The sequence below is a fragment of the Alligator mississippiensis genome, chromosome 1 (genome assembly GCF_030867095.1).
Source record: "Alligator mississippiensis isolate rAllMis1 chromosome 1, rAllMis1, whole genome shotgun sequence".
In the NCBI taxonomy this organism is placed as follows: domain Eukaryota; kingdom Metazoa; phylum Chordata; order Crocodylia; family Alligatoridae; genus Alligator; species Alligator mississippiensis.
The window spans coordinates 287,949,973-287,965,250 of record NC_081824.1 but is presented as its reverse complement, the minus strand read 5'-3'; the positions used below and the strand labels follow the sequence as shown (position 1 = coordinate 287,965,250).

General features: G+C 46.2%; 1 protein-coding gene and 2 long non-coding RNA genes across 8 annotated transcripts in view; 2 read left to right on the top strand and 1 right to left on the bottom strand.

Moving 5' to 3' along the window:
- Positions 1–2,772, top strand: part of LOC132247719 (uncharacterized) — a 39,748-nt gene extending 36,976 nt beyond the window's left edge. For both annotated transcript variants that reach the window (XR_009459060.1, XR_009459059.1), the window contains 2 exons: positions 201–307; positions 2,463–2,772. This is a non-coding gene — a long non-coding RNA (uncharacterized LOC132247719). The remainder of the gene's footprint in view (positions 1–200; positions 308–2,462) is intronic.
- Positions 2,773–4,930: 2,158 nt separating this feature from the next.
- Positions 4,931–12,902, bottom strand: LOC109280357 (uncharacterized). Of its 5 annotated transcripts, none has more exons than XR_009459058.1 (4): positions 12,819–12,902; positions 9,777–9,866; positions 6,241–8,757; positions 4,931–5,908 (listed from the first exon to the last, which is right to left on the bottom strand). It is a non-coding gene; the product is annotated as an uncharacterized LOC109280357 (long non-coding RNA). The 5 variants fall into 5 exon arrangements; XR_009459056.1 differs by lacking the exon at positions 12,819–12,902 and having other exon boundaries at positions 6,241–6,394; positions 6,629–8,757; positions 9,777–12,207; XR_009459057.1 differs by lacking the exon at positions 12,819–12,902 and adding an exon at positions 10,224–12,207.
- The window catches only part of ADAMTS5 (ADAM metallopeptidase with thrombospondin type 1 motif 5), a 73,436-nt gene continuing 70,512 nt past the window's right edge, over positions 12,355–15,278 (top strand). The window contains exon 1 of the mRNA XM_006278893.4: positions 12,355–14,309. Within this exon, the coding sequence (XP_006278955.4) occupies positions 13,383–14,309 (927 nt within the window). The 5' untranslated portion in view covers positions 12,355–13,382. The remainder of the gene's footprint in view (positions 14,310–15,278) is intronic.

Here is a 15,278-nt window from a genome sequence, read left to right as displayed (position 1 = left end):
CTGCAGGCTGCTGCCTCTACCCTACATGTGTTTTTAAACAAGATTCATATTTGAATCACAATTATTTATTTATGTTATAGTTTATATGAGTTCAACAGTTGCATCAGAGATAGGAAAGTGAGAGACCCCAGTCTGTCCCTAATGTGTTCTAGGTTAATGTAAATGAAATACAATTAATCATTTGTATCCTCTTTTATTAGACACTCTTTTGCCTACTTTAGATTGGACAATGCAACTACTTCTTCTGTCCAGAATATTATGCTACCTACAGAGATGAACTTTAATTAAATAAGATCATACTATGGAGGTAAGTGATTAGTATATGATGGGAAGAATTATAGAAATAAGTATTATAGAAAGTTACTAACAACTTATTTTTCTACCCCCAAAGTGTATACCTTGAGCAATTTATTTTTATGCTAAGCCTCAGATCAGCCTTCAATTTTAATTTTATTTTGTGTCCACAAATTCACAGTATCCCTGTGTGTCACTAATATAACAATAACATTATTTAAACTGTGTCCAACACAGTATTAGAACCATATCCATCAGGCTTAACTGTTCTGTCGTATCCATTATGGCTAAATGAAACTGATGTCAAATCTAGTTTTCTGTGCAGGGGAACTGATAGACACATGATAACTTACTTTCACATGCCACTTACAAAAACATACAGCCTAAGCCAAAGGCGTTTCCTTTTTTCCCACATGGCTGTAACTGAGGAAGACCATGTCATTGACTATAAAGAAAAAAGTAAAATATTTTCTCTTAAAGGGATAGTAGCCTATACCTGGAAGACTTAACTTTCCTTTCTATGACATTTGTTTAAGTTTTTGGTCTTGTAACTGCATTTCAATTTTTATTTGCTGAGATTGCCTGGATAGGATACAGCCTAGTTCTACTTCTTATGATGGTTTATTTATCCGAAAGGAACTGGACTTAAAACCACAAGCCATTTTGGTATCAGATGGTAACAGCTAGTTATTAGAACATAAGTAATACTCTATTGGCTGAGACCATAGGCCAAAAAATGTGCATGTTGTGTAAATGTGTGTGTTGTGTAAAATATGTAGGTATGGTCTATGCAAAAGAAGGCTATGCCCTACAGGAAATACAATGGTCTAGAACATGGTGCTCAACCATTTTCTCTTGGGGGCCAGATGGGCAGTATTTGGTTGGTCCACAGGCCAGATCCAGCCAGTGGTCGCAATCCAACACCCAGGCAGGCACAGAGGACACTATCCAGCTGTGTAGAGGAGGTTGGAGGGCAATCCATCCCTGCAAGAGAAGGGGGCCTGACCGGGCCTCATGGGGTAGGCTTCTCCCAGCTCTGCAAGGGAGAAAGGGGATATGGCCCATCCCAATGGGACTGTGGGGGTGGGGAGCATGGCCCAACCCCGATACAGCTGCAGGGAGAGGGGGCATGGCCCTGCCCAGTCCTAACTGGCTGCACAGGGCTTAGGTGTTGGGAATTTGGCAGGGGGGTGGGTGGCTGTATTAATGGCCACCACTTCCCCATCACCATATTTTCCGACCTGTGGGGAGCCATGTGGGTCAGATGTGATGGTTCCATGGGCCAGAGGTGGAGCATGCATGGTCTAAAATCCTAAACTTTACAAATTCTACAACTTGGCCTTGGAAGACCTATGTGGCTTTCAAGGAGCATCTAAAAGAAGGCAAATTTTCCATTAAAATCTTATTTCCATTAAATGCTTATGTTTGGCCTCTTTTCCTTATACTTGCTTTCATCTGATGAACTATAAGTGGTTTGCTCTTCCTTTTCTCTCCTTCTATTTCCTACTGGTTAAAGCTGGCCATGTGGGGCTATGAGGCATTCCAACAAAAGTGTTTTTGCCTGTAAATATTTATGTTTGTGGATAACCTACTTGTCTGTCTCAGTCAATCATTGGCAATTGAAACAGGGTTTACTTGAAAAGTTGAGGATGGAGTTATAAGGTGCTTTCTCTCCATTTTGAGAATGAGTATTGCTGCTCAAACTGGTATATTTATAAAGTTTTGCAACTTTATAATAAAACCATTTTAGTTGGCTGCCTAGGATAAGTTACTTACCCATGTTGCCTCTTCTGTAAATAGAGGTTGATGTTTTTATTTATCTATCTTCCTCCTTTGTAGGACCGTGTGTGAATATTAGTTACTGAAATACTTTGAAGATGGAAATCACTAAGTATTAATAATAGCTAATTTTTCTGCTTCCTCATGTTTCATTGCATAATAGATTCATATGTTGCTGGTATAACAATGAGTACTCCATTCTTTAGAGGTGTATAAATTACAGAATAGATAAGAATAGTTGGAAGACAACAGGTTGAGAGTAAAGTGTTATGTTACCATACTAAGATTTTATTCTGGAAATATGCCAGAGTGGGAAGATGACTTGCCAGTGACCCCAAAACTTCACATATCATGTTTAACTTTTACATCTCACTTGAAATTTTTTGCAGTTTGGATCCTACCAAGGAACACTGGACTTTCCATTTAGGATTTCACTGCCCTATCTGATAGTGACCTGCACCACCCAACTTAGAGGAAGGTGAAAAAACTTCTGCAATGGTTATGATCAAATTAATCCTTCCTAATCCTTGTAAGTTAGTGCTGACTTCTGAGTTGATAAAGATAAATTATATTTTCATGGAAAAAAATGTGATGTTTGTTTTGAGATGTTTTTATTTTCAGGCATAACATTTATACTTTTAAAAACATAAGCCTTTTAAAAATGAAATCTGAATTTAATACAAACATGATAAAGTCTAAATTATTTATAATTCTAAAACACACTTAAACAAAAAATTAAATATGTTGAATTCATGAGTCCCTCTCTCAAAAAAGAGTTATAAGACGCATACCCCCTAGCAAAAGAAAGAATCAGGGGAAAAAACAGCTAACTTTTGAGGCAAGCTTTACAAGTATGACAAAATAAGCACATCTACACATGCAAATGCTGTGGGGTAGGTTTACTCCAGAGTAAATTACTCTAAAGTAAATCCACCCCAGACATACATCTACATGTGCAGGGAAACAAGAGCAGATTTGCTGCTCCAGGCAACAGTCTGCTTCCTGGCCAGTCCTGGGCTGCACGGGGAAGTCTGCATGTGCAGCCCAGAGCTGTCTGGGAATTGCCCAAAATGGGACAGTCCCCAGCCACCTCTAGGCTGCAGGTGCAGACTTCCCCACTCAGCCCAGGGCTAGCCAGGAACTATCCCAATCAGGGGCAGGTCCCAGCCAGTTCCAGGCTGGGCAGGGACCTTTCCCCATGCAGGGATCTCCCAGTGCCTGCTCCACAATTGCAATTGCAGAGGTGGAGCTGGGAACAGGCTGGGAGCTTGTTCCCAGCCCCAGATCTACAATCACAAAATGGGTACTGAGAGATTGTTCCCAGCCCCTGCTCTGCAATCACAGAGCTGGGGCTTGGAACAACATGGAGTGGTGGCTGGGAACAATCTTCCAGCTTGTTCCCAGCCCCCGCTCCATGCTCAGGTGCAGGGGATGGGAGCTCCCTGCTGGTGTGGCAGGGGGACACTGTCCCCACCTGGGATCCAGTGGTGAAACCTGCCCCAGCAGCAGGAAACTCTCAGGGTCAGGGAGCATAGATGGCAGAAGGCTGGGACTAATGGGGCTTTGACCCCCCCAAATGCAGGGCAGGAGTGGCAGTGCAGAGGACCACAGGGCAGCCCGGGTACAGGCTCCAGGTGGCTGCAGCAGGGAGGGGAGGGTTGCACACAGACACAGACACAGACACACAGCTGCAGCCTGTATGCAGCCAGGAATGCAGCTCAGAGGCATGTGGAGCAGCACCCAGCACATAAGTCTGTGAAGGGGAATGGGTGTGGGGAAAAAATGGGTGAGCAGATCGAGACCCCCATGGTGAGGAAAGGAGTGAGGCAGAAGCAGGGACAGAAGCTGTGGTGAATGAGGCCCTGGGGTAGGTCAGAGCCCCAGGCAGTTTGTACAGGTGCGCGGGGCAGAGGCTCCCACTGCTGGACTCACCCTGGAGGAGGCATGGGGGCACATGACTCCTGGAACTGTGCATGGGGTGGAACAGAGGCAGGCTGCTGATGTGGGCTGGGCTCTGCACCCCACTGCCATTGCCCTGGGATCTGCACACTGGCTGTATCACATCCCCTGGCCACCCAGCAGCCAGAGGCGCATGGCGTCACGTGGTTCTTGGGGTAACGGCAGTGGGACACAGAGCCCAGCCTGAATTGGTAACCCACCTACACTCTGCCCCATGCACAAATCTGGGGTGCACATGCCCCCCATGCTACACTGGCATGCATGCAGCATTAGAAGCCCCCCCCCTCCGCCCCCCTGTGCCCATGGGCAAGCTGCCCAGCCTTCCCACAACCCACCCCAGGGCCCCATTCACCCCAACCCCTGCTCTCTCCCTCACCATGAGGGCCTTAATCTGCCTCCCCATGCCCTTTCCCTCTGCCATGCCTCTCCCCCCCCCCCCCCACACACACACTCTTGTCTGCTGGGTGGTGTCTGTGTAGCAGCACAGTAGAAGCATCTTTTAATTTTAAGTTTTACTCAACCCCCCCAAATAATATTTTCTTCCTCTGCCTATGGCAGGGAGCAATCTCCTGCTTCCTACTGCCCAGCTGACCAGGAGCAAGTTTGCTCCTGGTCGGCCATCTACACATGCTGTACCACACAGTAACTAATCATGAGTAAATTTGCTACTTGTATGTACAGGTAGCAAATTTACTCATGATAGAGCAAATCACTGTGCAGTAAGCATCTGCACATGCATGCATTGTGTTACGGGATTGATTTTGTGGGGGACTCACAGACTGTACTATTGAGTGCAAAAGACAGGCAGAGTTATCACAGGCATTAGCACTCAGCCTTTAACTCCAGAAAATTTTATAGTGTAGCTTATCAAAATTAAATTTCACTTACCATCCAAATGTAGCAGCTTGATACAAGCTGTGTGCAAAGTTTATTCATTGCTTATTTACAACTAATTAATCATTCATATTTTTCTAGCATAATAAAAATATTTAGACAATTGCATAAATATACAGCATATCCTCCTAGATAGCAAAAGATATACCAACTCTAAGCTCTGTTTAGTTGTAAATCCATCTACAATAATCCATAGGCAGTAAAAAAGAATTCTACAAGTATGTCAAGAATAAGAGGAAGACCCAAGAAACCATAGGTCCATTGGCAATGCGTAGGGGATGCACACAGGTGCACATGCACCCCCTGAGATTGGCTGCCACTAACGCTGCCAGAGGTGCCTGCAGGCAGTCGCCGCTTGCCACCCCTCCCTCGCCACCAACTCCACCAGCAGCATCTGCAGGTGGTAGCTAACTGCTGGCTGGCACTCACCACCACCCCCCTCACTGTGGCAGCCGCCTGTGGGACCTCCCTGCTCGCTGCCACCATGTCCGTGCTGCCGACATCACTGGTCCCGCCTGCGGATGGTCACTGTACCCCCCTCCCGCCCCCGCTTCAGGAGGCATGCAATATTCATGCATAGGACCCTTTCAGAATACAGGAGTATTTAATGGCTTATACTTCAATCTTCAAAAAGAGGGGTGGCTACCTGATGATGAGTGCAGTTGGCAACATAGGTACAGAAGGAGAGAAACAACCTAGTGTAGTAGAAGAACAAATTAGGGATTAGATGCTTTCAGGTCAGCAAGGTCAGAATGGATGCACCTTGAGGTAGTGATTGGTTGAGGTAATTTCTGAGCCATTATCTATCCTCTTTGAGAACACATGAAGGTTGGGTGAGGCTCTGGATGAGTGGAAAAGGGCAAATATTGTGCCCTTTAAGAAAAAGAAGAAGAAGGATCCAGGGAATCACAGACCAGTCAGCTTGACCTTGATACTTAGAAAGATTATGGAACAGGTCCTCATGGAATCCAGTTTGAAACACCTAGAGGAGAAAAAGGCGATCAGTAAGAGCCAGCATGAATTCACCAAAAGCAAATCATGCCTGACCAACCTAATTTCCTTCTATGATAAGGTGACAGGCTCTGTGGATGTAGGGAAGATCAGTGTATGTGCTTTATGTTAACTTTAGCAGGGCTTCTGACACTGGCTGCCATAACATCTTCATTAATAAGCTAAGGAAATACCAACTAGATAAAAGTACTGTAAGGTAGATGTATAACTGGCTGGATCATCTTGCTAAATGAGTAATCCTCAATGGCTCTCTGTCTCACTGGGAGGCAAAATGAAGTGGTTTTCCGCAGAGGTCTGTCCTACCTCTCTCATGGCTCTGGTATTGTTTAATATCTTCATTAGTGATTTGGATGATGACTTTGGGTGTATGTTTAGCAAATTTGTGGATAACATCACATTGGGTAGAGTTGCAGGCTCTCTGGAAGACAGGACTAGAAACCAGACAGATCTGAAAAGACTAGAAAAATGGTCCACAGTCAATCTCATGGATACAAGGGCAAGTGCAAAATCCTACACTTGGGATGGAACAATTGCATGCACAAATACACACATCCAGATTTTCCCTTCCTCCTTTTGCATATCAGATGCTACTGCAAACTACTTTCAGTAACCATTAAGTGTAGTTATTTATGAACTAAGGATAGGATTTTTAGAAGCATCTAAGTCCTTTACACACTTTTAAACATCTTACCATAGCAACCTAGAGATGAATGGCTGTTTACTCCATTGCAAACCCCCATACATTAAGTCCTTATGAAAAAACAAAAGTACACCTTTTAGAACTTTGCAAAGGAACAGAAAATACAGTAAGTATTTGGGTGTTCTTTAGTTCAATACTGAAATGACTTAATTTTTCTAACACATTTTCTTGAAAAACATTCAAAATGATGAATTTGCTTGTGTTGTTAAAAATTACAAAATTGATATGACGTACTGATAGATTTATATTTCAAAGATTACAAATGTGTTACTTGTCACTCAATAAAAAAATAAAGATTTGTACACTCACTTTTTTACCTATAGATCTCATCTTGCTTAAACAGAGGCCACAGAGGGAGATTTACATGAATAGGCAATATAGAATTGGGCTCTAGGAGATAGGTTTTGGGAGTAGGAAAGATACAGTGATGGACAGTATACTGAACTGGGATTTAAAACTTTGGGTTCAATTCATGTACTTAGCTAGTTGCCAAAATTTTCTAGGACGGCACCTTTACACATCACCTTATGGTGATGTAGCAATGTGCTACATTGCTGCATGGTGCTCTATGGAGACATAGTGATCATGTGTGTCTACACATGGTTGCCAACTATGTTACCATAACGGTTTACTCCATGGGTATAGCATGCTGCTGTGGCAATATAGGGGCAAAATTTACCCATGTGCCATGCACACAGCTCAGTAACCACTTGTACTGTGCTGTACTTTAGTACTTCCAAAAGCATGATGCTATAGTAATGTCACCATATGGTGATGTGTAGACATGCCCAGAGTTATGCAGTGTTGTGTGTCTAATTATATTAATTTTTCTGAATACCTTTACATAAGTTAGCAGTAATTAAAATAACCTCCACTCACTGAGGTAGAGATTTCAGCTGTTTTGAGCATCAATACAACGGGGTATAAAAGCCTGACCAGAAAAATAATTCCCACGAATTAATAAAGAAATGTAATTTAAATGTTTGTGAATGCATTGTGGCCATAAATATGAATACATTGAGTTTTGAAAAGTATCATGGGATTCCAGTAAGCATGAGAAGAATTTCCATAAATAGTAAATATTCTACTTTTTTTCCCATTGCTGAAAGTCTTGCCTTTTCTATTCTCAATACAAAATAATAAAACAGAGCCAAATATGGTTGGCTACTGTATATAATCAAAATAAATCACAGAAAAATAAATTAGCATGGCCTCCCCTTTGCTCTGGTATAAGTAACTATAGGAGACATAGAGCAGTAGTGTGTGAAACCCTTTATGTTTTAATTCCACAATTCCAAATACCCTTTTGCTGAATTAAACATGTAACTATCTAAGAAAGGTGAAATATAGGTTTCACAAGAGTATAAAAACTTTCTGTATTGATTGATTGGCCTTTCTTCACAGGGATTTTAATATATGGAACTTAATATCATAAATGAAGGAAAGGCATTATTATCAATATAGCATTGCACTAATGCTATAGTAATTATTCTAAAAGAAAACATATCGAATCATGGCAGTGTCAAAAAAGTCATAGGCTATTCTTTCTTAAATGGAAGAATGTATTAAACTTGCAAACAAAGAAGCCTATGGTTGGGGTAATAGCGTATGAGTAGTTCTATTGGATCCAATGTATACACTATTGTTACTGTGTCAGGAAGTGATACTTAATATCGCAATGGCATGTCTTCCTAGTTTCTAATTATTTTGGTCCATTGCTAGAGTTTGATCCTATAATCAGTTACACAGTGGAATCAACTGCATGAGGAAAAAAAAAACTCAGGATCTGATCCCAATTATAAAGACTACAGGTTCTATTCAGATCTAAATATTTCTTTTTTCTTGTCCCATGGTGTTGTATAATGTTGCTGAGCAGTGTTTAAAAACTGCCATATTTAAGCCAAGAGCAGCTATATAATTCATTAGTAAAGCATTTGGGAGAAGGTTAGGGAAGTTACTTTATTTGAACATGCAGGGAATAAAGCACAAGTCAGCACTTGACTACCCTAAGAAATAGACTTACCATCAGTATTTGATTAAAAGTGACTTTTGGGTGATATGAATAAAACAAAATATAGACACATATATGATGTTAATAATGGATTCATGGCTTTCTCTTTCTGAAAAATCCAAAACAGAAAGAAACTAATATGGGGATATATTCCAGAAAAGTTTCTGAAGACAGTGTTTATAAACTGGTTATTAGCACATCAATGTCTGAATGCCCTCTTAAGTTGTTAAATAATAGGAGAAAGTTGCTGTATATTTCCCAGGCTGGAAAAAAAATCTCTAATTAGAAACCCCCAATGACTGGAACTATCTTACTGGACAGAGACTAATATTTTGTATGACTAAAAGACAAAGGAAATGTACACCCTTGATATAAGCAACTACAGCTGCACTAGAGTTAATAGAGTTGGGTCATCTTACCCCAGGATGGATTTGGCTCACAACAGTGCCTAACACATATGTTGTGTTTTAGAGCTAATTGAGGATTTGTGGCTTTGTATCTTTCAGTTGGGAAAGGTCAGTCCTGTGATTTCCAGGTCAAAACTGTTTGACAAGGATTTAGTGCTATTCACAACTTGAAACTAAGAGCCTCTCTTGTCTAAAATGAATGTTCTAACAGTAGAAGGGGTAAGAGGGCAAAACAGACTGGGAAACAAGACTATTTTAAATGATTTATACTTGAGGCTCTCAGAATAGAAGAGGGTGCCTCTTGTTCCATAAGGCATAATTGGATTAGCTTTCAATCATCATGCTGATGAATTGTTACAGTTATGAAATGTAAATTGAAGAGATCTCACGATACATGGAACAGTCTGTATATTTGAATTTGAATATTCTTTAAGAATTTAGATCCTGGCTAAATGAAACAAAGTCTTCTAGGAGCACAAATTTAGTTGAGTTCCTCTAGCATTAAGAGAATCAAGTGGAAAAGAATGGATAATCAATAGCACAAACAAGACCGAATAATCATTTTAGCATGTTTCCCTTTGACCTGGGCTATAGCAGGGCAGTTAAAATTGTACTTTAACATGGAAGAACATTGCACTTGCCCCAAGTGCTGTACTGTATTTCATTGAGAACTAAGTTTCAATCACCGTTCCACAGTGGTGATTCAAAGTACATTTCTTACCTTTTGTTTTATCTTTAGCGCCTCTCTCAAAGGTATTTTGAGAGTTTGGACTAGTGAGAAATGTGAGCCCCAGGTCTGATCCAGTTCCCACTGAATTCAATAAAACAGATGTTACTGAAGTAGAATAGATCCCCATATTCATGAAATGAAAGCAATAAAGATGTTTAAAGAGAGAGAGAGGCAGATTATGAATATTTCTCAAAAGTATTCTTTCTTTCCTCAGAACTTTTTGTTTGTTTGAGTTCTAATTTCTTTTTTCTCTCTTTTTTTCCCCAAATTTCTATCAATTTTGTACTTGGTCCAAATAAACAGGTGGTAAATCATGAGAAAGTTAACATTTCATCAAAATTAGAAAATTTGAAAAAAGTTGACCAGTTCTGGCACGTAACACAAGAAACTTCAGATGATGATCTATTCCTGCAACATATTGTCTCTTTTTAATCTTACCTTTCATGCTTAAGCATTCCTGCAGCTTGGTACCGTAAGAAGGAAGGAGTAGCATCAGGCCTGTGGAAACCTAGCTACTGAATATAAGTTCCACCATTTCTAGTAATATAGAGGGTATCAGGAAAAATAAAGTGTGAACCTGTAAACTTTCAATGTGCACTCTTTCCTGGCATAGTCTTTGGTTGATACGAGGGTTGTACATTCATATTAATTAGAAACTCTCAGGAAAATGCTGGACAGTTTGAAACAACTGGCTCATTTTGTTGCATCATGTTGTTGAACCAGTCTTGAGATTAGATATTAGGTTAGATACATTAGGAAAAACTTTCTTACTAGGAGGATGGTGCAGCACTGGAACAGGTTACCCTGAGAGGTGGTGGGATCCTCATCCTTAGAGGTTTTTAAAACCTAGCTGGATAAAGTGTCGGCTGGGGTGATCTAGATGGGGATGGTGTTGCTTTGAGCAGGGGGTTAAATTAGATTACTTCCTGAGGTCCTTTCCAGCCCTCATTTTCTATGATTCTTCACAGGATTGATGAATTCATACCCTAATCTGCCGCTTGTTTAATTGCCTGATAATATAGTCTCAAAATTTGCATATGTGCTTCAATTAAATGACTGTGAGTAGCTACCTTGACTTTAATGGGACTTTGCAATGGATAACATTCAGCATGTGTAGGTGGCTCAGGCTCCTGTATGACCTAATCAGCAAAAAAGGGAACAGGTTCCCCTAGTCCTGCATGAGGGAAGCACCTGTGCCTAACACATCTGACTCCCCTTGAGATTCAAAAGGAGGGTCTAGAAAATGCAATGTGCAAAGGTCTTGTCTTTTCCATGGAGTTATCTTTTCAGTCAGGGCTGGTAGGTACCTTCTTTCAGGTACCTGCAAGGGACCTTTAACAGGAGCAACCACCTCCTGCATCTGTGTCCTCTCCTTGCCTTTCAAGGAAACTCAGTTTGCCTCACAGCATTTGCTTCTTTTCTTACTGTTTATCAAGCACTTCTCATGGGTGAGGAATAGACAGCTTTGACCCCAGAAAGAGTTCACAGCTGAAAAAGTGAGCGGCCAGTTAAGCGAGATATCTTCGCTTTGGGGTGTCCTTGTGAGTGCATGAGGACAAGGGTGGGGCAAGAGTGACTGGTATGTCTGACAGTGGGGGGATGACCTAAGCATGTGACAACATTCGAAGAATTTTTTAAAAGGTTGAAGGAAGTGTTAACTCTTCCCCAGCCTCTCTTCTCTTTGGGAATACAGGGAAATGCCAGTCTGGCCAGGACAAACAGATGACAGGAATAATCACAGGCAGTAGGGTCCCTGAAACAGAGAGCAAGCCAGGAAGGTTTGCATCTCCTCTCCTCCTGCCTGGGGAAATAGAGCAGCTTCCGTCCACAAAAGAGAGGTACAATGTCTTTACCCACCTCTCGAGTCAGGTGGGACTCCACACACACACACACACACACACACACACACACACACACACACACACACACACACACACACACACACACACTTGCAGTCGCTAGTGATCATTCAAAGTCATCCAGACACCGGCTTGAGAACTTTTTCCCCGTGCGACAAAGTCAGTCATCCCTGGCATGAGAGGAACATTGCTTAAAAGCTCCGGCAACTTGCTGCTCCCCCTCCACCCCTCTTAAAATAAGCCATAGATCTGTCTCATCCGCTTCATGCCAGGCACATCAAAACAACTGGGGGGGGGGGGGGGCAAGCTGACAGGACGTGAGGTCAGCCCTGCGCAGCCATTCCCGACCAGTTGGGAAATATCAAACTTTTAAGTGACTCAAATTGAAATCTGAGGTGGTGGTGGTAGTGGGGGGGTCATACACAAACCTAGCTGGGGCTGGCCCTGCTTGGAGCAAGGGGTTGGACTCGGTGACCTCCTGAGCTCCCTGGTTTGCTGCGCTTCTAGGAAATACTCTCTGACCTCCCTCTTTGCAGCTCTCTCCTGCCTCCCCCCCCCTCCCCTCCCAGTGCCTCTGCGTCTCACCCACCCACCCCGTCCCTCTGTCTTTCTCCCCCGACCCTCTGTCTCCCCCCAGCTGTCTCTCCTCCCCCCCGTCCCGCTGTCTGCCCCCAGCTGTCTCTCCCTCTGCCTCCCCCGCCCCTCTCCGCCCCGCGCGGGGCCGGCGGGGTGGGCGGGAGTGGTGCTTCCCAGGCTCTCCCTTTAAGAGGCAGCCCGCGGTGACGAATTGTTGCAATTGCCATGGCAGGATGGCATTCCGCTATAAAGGCATTGTTCCACCTCCGCCCCTCGCCACAGCGCGCTGCCTCTGCCTCTGCCTCCGCCGCCGGCTGCGGGCACGCACCCAGGAGGGGCAAACACATGAGCGGGAGGGAGGGCGGCCGGGGGGAGAGAGGCAGCCCGGCCGGGTCGCGGTTCTCTAGCTCGCTTGCTGCACGCTCCGCTCTCGCCGCGGCTTCTGCCCCCGCCTCGCGGCTCGGGACCCCCTCGGCGGACACGCGGGACCAGCCGGGCGAGGGGAGCAGGTCCCGGCCCGGCCCCTCCGCTGCCTCTCCCCGCCCGCCTGCCCCGCGGGGCTGAGGAGCCTCCGGACGACCCGCGCCGGGACCAGTACCGGGACCGCCGCCTCCCCGCTGCCGCCTGCCGCCGCCGCCCGGGACCGCGGCCGCTCGCCGCCCACGTGTTGCTACCGGCGCGCCCGCCTCTGTGTGTGTGTGTGTGTGTGTGTACCTGTATGTGTACCTGGGTGTGAGTGTACCTCTGTGTGTGTGTATACCTGTGTGTACCTCTGTGTGTGTGTGTGTGTGTGTGTGTGTGTACCTGGGTGTGAGTGTACCTGTGTGCGTGTACTTGTGTGTGAGTGTACCTCTGTGTGCGTGCATAACTGTGTGCGAGTGCCTGTGTGTGTGTGTACCTGTGAGTATACCTCTCTGTGGTTGTGGGTGCCTGTGAGTCTGCCTGTGTGTGTACCTGTGTGCGTGTGGCTGTGTGAGCGCCTGTCTGTGTGCGTGTGTGTATACCTGTGCGTGTATCTGTGCGCGCGCGCGTGCCGGTGTCCGTGCCTGTGAGTTTGGGGGTGTCTGGCCGTGTGAGAGTGTGCCTGTGTGAGTGTGTGCGAGCGTGCGTGTGCGCCCCGCTGTCCCCCGGCGGGCGGGCCGGGACGCGCAGAGGCGGAGCGATGCCGGTGCCGGTGCCGGTGCCGCTGGTGCTGGCGCTGGCGCTGGCGCTCCCCTTGCACTTGAGCGCGGCGCAGCCCGGCCCCGGCGCGGCACCTGCCAGTGCCTATGATAAAGGCGGGCCGGGCGCGGGGTCGGCCCCCGGCTCCCAGCGGCGCAGCGGCGGGGTACGGGGCATCCAGCGGCTGTATGCGGGGGGCGGGCGCGCGGGCTACAGCCTGCAGGCGGCCGGGCGGCGCTTCCTGCTGGACCTGGAGCGGGACGAGGCGCCGGGGCCGCGGGCGCGCTGCTCCTACCGCGGCACTGTGGACCGCAACCCCCGCTCCCTGGCCGTCTTCGACGTGTGCGGGGGCTTGGCCGGCTACTTCGCCGTGGGGCACGCCCGCTACACCGTGAAGCCCCTGCTGGGGGTGCGGGGCACAGGGCGGCAGCGCCCCTACTCGCCCGGGGCCACCCAGGTCCCGCACCTCTTCGTCAGGGACCGCTTCAGCTTCCAGGCGCTGCCCGCTCGCCCCAGCTGCGAGACCCATGACCCCCCGCCGCAGGGGCAGAGGCAGGGCAGGGATGTGCCCGCCCCGGAGCGGGCGAGGGGTGGACGGAGGCGGCGCTCTGTGTCCCGGGCGCGCCAAGTGGAGCTTCTCCTGGTGGCTGATGACTCCATGGCCAAGAAGTATGGCAAGGGCCTCCAGCACTACTTGCTGACCCTGGCAACCATCGCCTCGCGCCTCTACGGGCATGCCAGCATTGAGAACCACATCCGGCTGGCGGTGGTGAAGGTGGTGGTGCTAGGTGAGAAGGACAAGGGGCTGGAGGTCACCAAGAACGCCGCCACCACACTCAAGAACTTCTGCAAGTGGCAGCACCAGCACAACCCACTGGAGGACGACCATGACGAGCACTACGATGCTGCCATCCTCTTCACCAGGGAGGTAGGTCCTTCGGCGTCACCCTCCACTTCACCAGGGAGGTAGGTCAGTGGGAGCCACTCTCCTTCCCTCCGTCAGTTGCCGCCCCAACTGCCTCTCCTTCCTCTCTTGCCCCATTTCATTTCCCCCTGTGCTTGCTGTCTTCAGTCTTCCATTTCCTTCTGCCCTTCACAGTCTACTCCCAGCATGTGTGTTTCTGACTGTGCTGACCCTCCATGTCCCACTTAAGGAGCAGACTGAGACCATCTCATTTATCTCCACCTGGGAGATGTCACTGCTTCATTTCACATGCTGTGGTTTCAAGTGTCTCCCACAACTTCCTCCTGTAAGAAGGGGAAGCAGGAATGGGGTGGAAGGAGGGCTGGCTCCAAAACTGAGATGCGTGAAACACCACACTCATCTGGCTCACCACACTCACCACAACACCTGTTGCTTCAACAACAATACCATCCAGTCATGGGGACTTCTTCAGATGACTCCTGTCCAAGTTATGAGTGGTGCTCCTTTCATTAAAGTGTTTTACAAGTTTCTTTTACAAGGCGTCCGTCCTTTCACTTTCCCCTGATCTACAACATTCCCTGTTATTCAGGTCCCAGGAGTCTCTTGACTAGAGACTGTCAGTGTGGAGGGATACTGTTAATTTGTTTGATCTAAACATATAGCCATTAGGAACCAGACTTCAACCATCTAATATCTCCCCTTGGGTGATTACATTGCTTCCTTTTAGAGTGTGTTGTTTCACACATCCTTTTTAATTGCTGTGGAGCTTCTACCATTTGTGGATAGTCCCTGTAAATAACTCCTGCGGTCAAATTAATCTAGGAATGGACTTGACCCACTGAGGTTAGAAAATTTAACTGAACTGGTAGAGAACACTTTAAAGAACATATGCCTTTCCTGTTTAACTGGTGTAAGTTGATGTGGTGTCCCCAGCATGAAAGACCAGTGTTGCTAAGGCTGGAAGATGACAAC